Source organism: Macrobrachium rosenbergii, chromosome 16 (genome assembly GCF_040412425.1).
Source record: "Macrobrachium rosenbergii isolate ZJJX-2024 chromosome 16, ASM4041242v1, whole genome shotgun sequence".
Taxonomy (NCBI): Eukaryota; Metazoa; Arthropoda; class Malacostraca; order Decapoda; family Palaemonidae; genus Macrobrachium; species Macrobrachium rosenbergii.
The window spans coordinates 14,468,726-14,476,225 of NC_089756.1; the positions used below are offsets into that span (position 1 = coordinate 14,468,726).

The following is a 7,500-nucleotide window of genomic DNA, read 5'->3' on the forward strand; positions in this document are numbered from 1 at the left end:
TATATATATATATATATATATATATATATATATGTATATATATATATATATACCATGAGAGAATACAGCCAAGTATGTATGCATTAGAGAGAGAGAGAGAGAGAGAGAGAGAGAGAGAGAGAGAGAGAGAGAGAGAGAGAGAGAGAGAGAGAGAGAGGTCTTTTACTGCAAACACTGTCCCTCAGGACGAACCAAACAGCGAGAGAACATTCAATTCAATTCGAGAGGAATGAAAGCTAGCAAATCGTCCACGGCGGGACAAATAATCGATCTCCTTTGGCCCTCTCACCTATTCTTGGATCATCAGGGTCATCGCCTTGATGCCGCCGAATGGGATGGCTGTGTAGATGCCAAATATGAGTTTATTAACGGCCCGTTGCACGTAGATGAAGATCCGTGCTACATCCGGGAACTCCCATCCTCGGCTCATCGACCGGGATGAGGTCTCTTTTCTTTTTCTTTCCTTTTTTTTTCTTCTTTTTCTGTTTCTTCTTGCTTCTTCTTCTGCCTCTTTTTTTCTTGCTTCTTCTTGCTTCTTCTACTTATTTTTCTGTTTCTGCTTCTTCTTTTTCTGTTTCTTCTACTTTGTCTTCTTCTTCCTCTTCTTCTTTTTCTGTTTCTTCTCCTTCTCCTTGCTTCTTCTTCTTATTTTGATTCTTCTTCTTCTTCTTCTTCTTCTTCTGGGTGGATTCCAGTTGCCAGAGAGTCACGTGTTTTGTGTCGAACCGAGGCCGCCAATAATCTCTTATTTTTTTTATTTATTTATTATTATTATTTTTTTTTTTTTGGTAATTGCCCTTTTGTGGGAGATATTGTCCGATTATAACGTTGGTCTGTTCGTCCGTCCTTCTGATTTCAAATGAAGAGCTAGTTTAAGGTCGTAAGCTGGTTTTTTTATTCTAACTATTCTAGAAGAGTGGCTGTAAACGAAAAAACTCTAATTTTCGTAGACTGAGGATGACATCTCAGGAATGACCGACCAAAATTAAATGTTATGAAACACTTTCTACCTATAAAATTAACAATTTGTCCTAAGGCTGGTCTCAGACAACTTGAAAACAGTCAGTCATTAGGACCATTTTGGCCATGACATTAAAGTTTTATGAGTTCAGAGTAAAAAATTCAGGCATTATAAATCACTTGTCTTTACGGTTATTTTGGAATGACGTCAGTGTTCTAATGGTAGAAGTTTTCAGAATTTGCTAACTCATTATACGAAACATATTTTCTGGGCTCCGATGTTAATTCTTTTAACAGCTGAAAACATTTTTCAGAGCTCTGTATATGAAACTGTCAATTATTGCTTAGGGGACCAAGCATATCGAGTTAATTAAATTCAAAGAGCTAGTACTTTGAATTCCATTCTTCCGTCATTCAATAAAACAGTGAAAAGAAGACCTAAATAACTGTAATTTCCCGGAACACTCCCTTGTATCTACATCGATATGGTTATCATGACTTCCTCCGTCTCTTGTCATACGCACCACTCCTGAGAGTCGTGGATTATTTCTCAGCGTCGGGCTGGAGCGTCGCGTAATGAATGTTTCAGCATGCACTTCCGACCGTCTGACTGAGCCCTTTGAGGACACACGAACTCAGTTTTTTTTTTTTTTTATTCTAGCCATGTTACGATTTAATCGAAGAGGGGTTCAGATTAGGTCAAATGAATGTACTCCAATGAATATACCCCAATGAATATACCTCAATGAATATACTTCAATGACCTCAATGAATATACCTCAGTGAATATACTTCAATGAATATAACTCAAGAATATACTTCAATGAACAGACTTCAATGAATATACCTCAGTGAATAAACTTCAATGGATAGACTTCAATGAGTATACCTCAATGAATACACTTCAATGAATATACCTCAATATTAGATCTTGCGTACAGATCTCATCGCCTCTGGAACGAAAGATAATTGTTATCCCTGAGAATATGAGAAAGAGGAGGTTGGGCCACAAGAGGAATTCAGTGATGATTCAAAGCAACTGGCTTATAAATCCAAAGCTTCCCTTTTTTCCCGTTCAAGATGGAGGCTGATGGAACGGGCAACCCACGTGGGGTTTATGGATTTTAATCCCGCAGGAAGCAACAGACAGACTTCCAAAAGGATGTCAAATTATAATTCAGGGAAAAAGGTACAGGAGGAGACGGTCAAAGCTTCGAAGTAGATGGGAAGAAACAATCACGAACGTCCAATCATTAATTTCAGCAATAAACGTAGGAAGTGATACTGTTAGGCCAAACTAGACTACAGGATATCTAATGGTTTTCATTCAAATTCCAGAGGCCTGACAATAAAGTCTTGAAAAACCGTTCAATACTACAATAGCTTACTCGGAAAGTCAAACGAACCTTTAGATCTTAAATCACAGTCTTTCAGCAGCAGACTTCGAATAAGGAACTCCCTGTCCTCGAAAGTGTATCAGAAATTATATCTAAATGATTGCAGCAATCTTTGAAATTTATCCATTCCAAGTGTAAAACGTTACCAAACCAATCTGATACCTCTCATTTATCTATACACACACACACACACACACACACACACACACACACACATATATATATATATATATATATATATATATATATATATATATATATATATATATATATATATATATATATATATATTTTATATATAAATATATACATATATATATATATATATATATATATATATATATATATATATATATATATATATATATATATATATATATTTATATATAAATATATACATATATATATATATATATATATATATATATATATATATATATATATATATATATATATATATATATATATATATTTATATATAAATATATACATATATATATATATATATATATATATATATATATATATATATATATATATATATATATATATATATATATATATATATTATTACAATATCATTAATGTGAAAGTCTACGTAACTCCAACAATAACCTAACACTCTTAAAGATGGTGGCCCCTGAAGACAGAACAAAACCCCTTACATAGTGACAATTAATGTAATAAATATCGAATCAAGGAAAAGGTAAAGCGCAAATAGAAAAAAAAAAAAAACTAACATTATCTGTCGCCTTACTGCATTACATCAACTTCGACTGCATGTGGCGCAACTTACAAAAACCTCTTGCTCGAGATTCTCTTGCGGTTTCTGGGTTTAACAAGGCCATTTCATTCGATTTCATAAAGAGCGTTGAAATACATCACTTTTCTGAGTTTACCAGTTCTCCTCCTCCAGTAACACTGCCAGTTTATAAACCCTTCTGATGAGCCTAATCTCTCCAAGAATAACAGTTCTCGGCTCATTAAAACCAGCTTATTTTGAGACATATTAGGATCTATTACTTCAAATCTCTACATTTTTACGACTTTGGCTTACATATATTTTTAACCCTCCACTCGAATACACATTTTTTTATTTCTTTTAACTGTAACTGAAACAAGTTCTCAACTCATGAAAACCAGCTATTTTTGAGACAGTTCCATCGCTACACCATACTGGCATCCACTGCTTCAAATCACTACATTTTTAAGACTTTGGCTAACATATACTCTTATTCCTCCACTGACATAAACATTTTTTAGTTCTTTCAACTGTAAATGAAAACTTCTTTTGTCTTTCTTAACATCAATCATCATTCCAACATCTGTTCGCATCAGTCATCCATAGTCCAATTCGCCGCTTGCTTGCTTGCTTGTTACACGAAATTGCTTTACATAAGGTCTCTCCTTGAATTTATTATGTTTATTCGCATAAATGCTATCCGAACACTGATATATCACAGAGCTATTCCAATGATGTGTAACGCATCCAGTCACTGAGATATCACATAAATTACAAGGATTTTTAAAGTGCACTTTTTTTTTAATTTCGTGTATCGCCTGATGCTTGACTTCTTGAGAAACTGCCTATTTTACATCACACATTTTTATGTGAAAACTCTAAAATTATGAGGTTTCACATTAAAAAATGGCGCCTCGATATTCTATAATTAAATATTCACAACTATGATAACAAATAATTCTGCAATAATTTTGACCAACTCCCACACTCACTGCATTGAAAGAACAGCGCAATGCAGCGGGGATTTTGTGGTATGCAAACCGCTTCATTCCCTTTATGGAAGTGTCTGTGATTCACGCTTGATCATCATGAATATAAAAATGTGCTGCATTCTGACTCATAATTTTCAAAAATATATAGCAAATAAAAAGAAAAAATATCAAGGCGAGACAGAACCATAAAGCACATCTCACATCTCAACACAGAGTTGCGAAGAATTTACAGCAGTTACGATAAGATGAAGCTTTAGCGAGTGTCTTTATTCTTGAGAAAAATAAAGCCTGATGCTCATTCTTATTTTCAAGATAGGATAAATTCAGTAAGAATGCATTTACCCTTATGACAAGATAAAATGACACTCTCTAAAAGGCTTTTGCTTTTAAAGCAAGACAAACATCCGGCGAAGGGATCTACCCTAATGATAAGGAGGTGACGAGAATAAAATCTGATAAGATAAAGCCATAAAGCATGTCTTTACCCTCACTGCCATTACCTGGAAGCTGTACGTGGCTTTAATCATACCGAGAGAGAGAACAAACACTCCACACAGAGTGAAATATATCCAGCTTCAACAATGTCAATATGAACCCCTCTAGGATTAGCAAACTACGCATCGTGGGTCATTTGTTTCCTTGCTTTCCTCCTGTCGAAGGTGCGGGGGCCTCGCAGCAATTCGTAAGCACTTTGACAAATGAAGCGCTTTTCACACGAGTTGTGGGGAGAAAGATCCTACACTTTCCTTATTTTTTTTTCTTTTTAATCAAAGGAACACGGAAGAATTACAGGCTGATGTAAAGTAAACACACACGCGTACATACATAACGTAAGCCTTAGGATGCCTCCACTTATGGACAGAGGTGATTGCAAGCACAGAATTACAGGCTGATCGAAAGCAAACACACATGCGTACATACATGAGCCTTAAGATGCCTTTACTTATGGGCAGAGGTGATTGCAAGCACAGAATTACAGGCTGATCTAAAGCAAACACACATGCGTACATACATGCCGTAGACCTTAGGTTGCCTTCACTTAAAGGCAGAGGTGATTGCAAGCACAGAGTATTTTAAGGAATTTTCATCAAGAGCACCTAGAAATGCCCAGCACACACCACATCTACTGTACCTATTCGTTATTTTTTTTATAAATTCTATTATGCTCCTGAACTCTCCCCCTTCCCCAACCCCGCCGCCGCCTACACGGCCCCCTTGCACACACGAATCACTCCTCTCAATGCCGTCCTCCTTGTTGACAACAATGTTGCATTACTTCCTCCCTTTCGTTTCAGGAGCGCCCGATGTTGACCTCAGCCAACTGAGCGAAGAAGAAAGAAGCATTATCCAAAGTGTCATGGCCAAAGCGCAGGAACTGGAAGGACAAGAGCCCGCTACTAGAAGGTAAGATGAATCTCTCTCTCTCTCTCTCTCTCTCTCTCTCTCTCTCTCTCTCTCTCTCTCTCTCTCTCTCTCTCTCATCATTATTTTCTCGTTAGTTTCTAATACTCTGTCTCCACTATACCTACATCCACTTCTCTCTCTCTCTCTCTCTCTCTCTCTCTCTCTCTCTCTCTCTCTCTCTCTCTCTCTCTCTCTCTCTCTCTCTCTCTCTCTATATATATATATATATATATATATATATATATATATATATATATATATATATATATATATATATATATATATATTCATTGTTACTCCTCTGTTCCCCTAATGTTTCTGTGTACTTTGACAATTCGATTTTAGTATATGTTTACTACACCATGTGTAAAATTGTAATTAGTTTTCAAGATCCCCTCAGAGTAAGTTTCAGTATTTGTGAATTACAATACAAATAATTTAAATACATAATATATACAATAATGAACCATGTAATGCATTTCTTCAGTAAGCGAATTAATATTCATTCCGGAAAAAGCGACTTAGAGTGTCATCCTTGAAAAAAAAAATGAAAATAAATGTAAAATGTAATTAACTTAGGAAAACCAAGCAGAATTTTTTGGAAATTATAAAAATAAGTATACAATGTACCAAGCGTCTCACCGACGCCGAAAGTGAAGCAGGGAAAACTGGAATGAGGAAAACCCTTCAAAAAGAAATCAACCAATAAAACCGCATCAGCGAATGGGAAAACTGAAGGAAAATTCATTCTTGTCCCTCCCTCGAGGGCCAACAATGCAAGACATGGAGATCCCGACGGTATTAGGCAGCTCGTCACAGCTGCGCGTCTGTCTGAGGGTTCTGTGTATGTCTGCCAGGCCTGGGTTCTTGTCTTCCTTGTTCGTCGCCTCCCTGGCTCGAGATCAGATCTCACTGTGTCTCTTTTATTTATAGTTATTGTCGGCGGAGAAAAACACATCCCTCCGAAGATGGGAGACACCCTTTTCCTGCGATGCCGGTCATTTAATGGGATGAGTTTTTTTTTTTTGGGGGGGGGGAGGTCGAAGGCAAATATACTGTATGCTTGCTAAAACTTACTTGGTAAAGGTCATCGGAAAGCACGCATACTCAGACGCATATACAAGTCCGTAGGTACATGTGGACAAAGAAACTGATATACAGATAAAGCTTCTTCAGCATTCGAAACCAATAAACTATATAATTTTAAAAATTAGACACATAATGGACACATTTCTGAGAGAGAGAGAGAGAGAGAGAGAGAGAGAGAGAGAGAGAGAGAGAGAGAGAGAGAGAACTAATATATGTGTGTGTGTATATATATATATATATATATATATATATATATATATATATATATATATATTTATATATATATATATATATATATATATATATATATATATATATATATATATATATATATATATATATATATATATATATATATATATATATATATATGTATGTATGTGTGCGTGTGTGTACAATGTATTTGTAGAATGAGAAGACAAAAGCATAATTGTGCACTCATAACACAAGAACTTACTTATATACATGCATACATAATTATATTCGCATAAAGAAAAGAGAGAGAGAGAGAGAGAGAGAGAGAGAGAGAGAGAGAGAGAGAGAGAGAGAGAGAGAGAAGGTATTGGAACGAACTCCTGCAAGTTCAGAAGTTCTCTTTCATGAATACTTTCGCCGTCGAGGACACAATGAGACGTAATTAACGGCGGCAATCCCTCTGTGAGGGTTAAATTTCTTTCTCTTTCCCTCAAGATTAAGAATCGTTATTCCGGGACCCTTGGGTCAAATCTTCCTTTTATTCTGAGGTGCCTGAAGCTATTCGACAATTTGCCAGCAGTTTATTTCTTTGAGGAGGCTTTCAAATTCTAGAGAATAGTTCAATTATTTTAGACTGGCGTATATGGTTTGGCATAAAACTATTTCCAAATCGAAGATATAGTGCATTTGTTTTAGATATGTTCATAATATTCAATAAAAA

At 35.6% G+C, this 7,500-nt stretch overlaps 1 protein-coding gene across 17 annotated transcripts in view; it reads left to right on the plus strand.

The window, feature by feature from the left end:
- LOC136847104 (uncharacterized) overlaps window positions 1–7,500 on the plus strand; it is a 335,956-nt gene that overhangs the window by 53,935 nt on the left and 274,521 nt on the right. For all 17 annotated transcript variants that reach the window (XM_067118428.1, XM_067118422.1, XM_067118421.1 and 14 more), the window contains one exon: window positions 5,387–5,495. In XM_067118428.1, coding sequence (XP_066974529.1) covers window positions 5,387–5,495 — 109 coding nt within the window. The remainder of the gene's footprint in view (window positions 1–5,386; window positions 5,496–7,500) is intronic.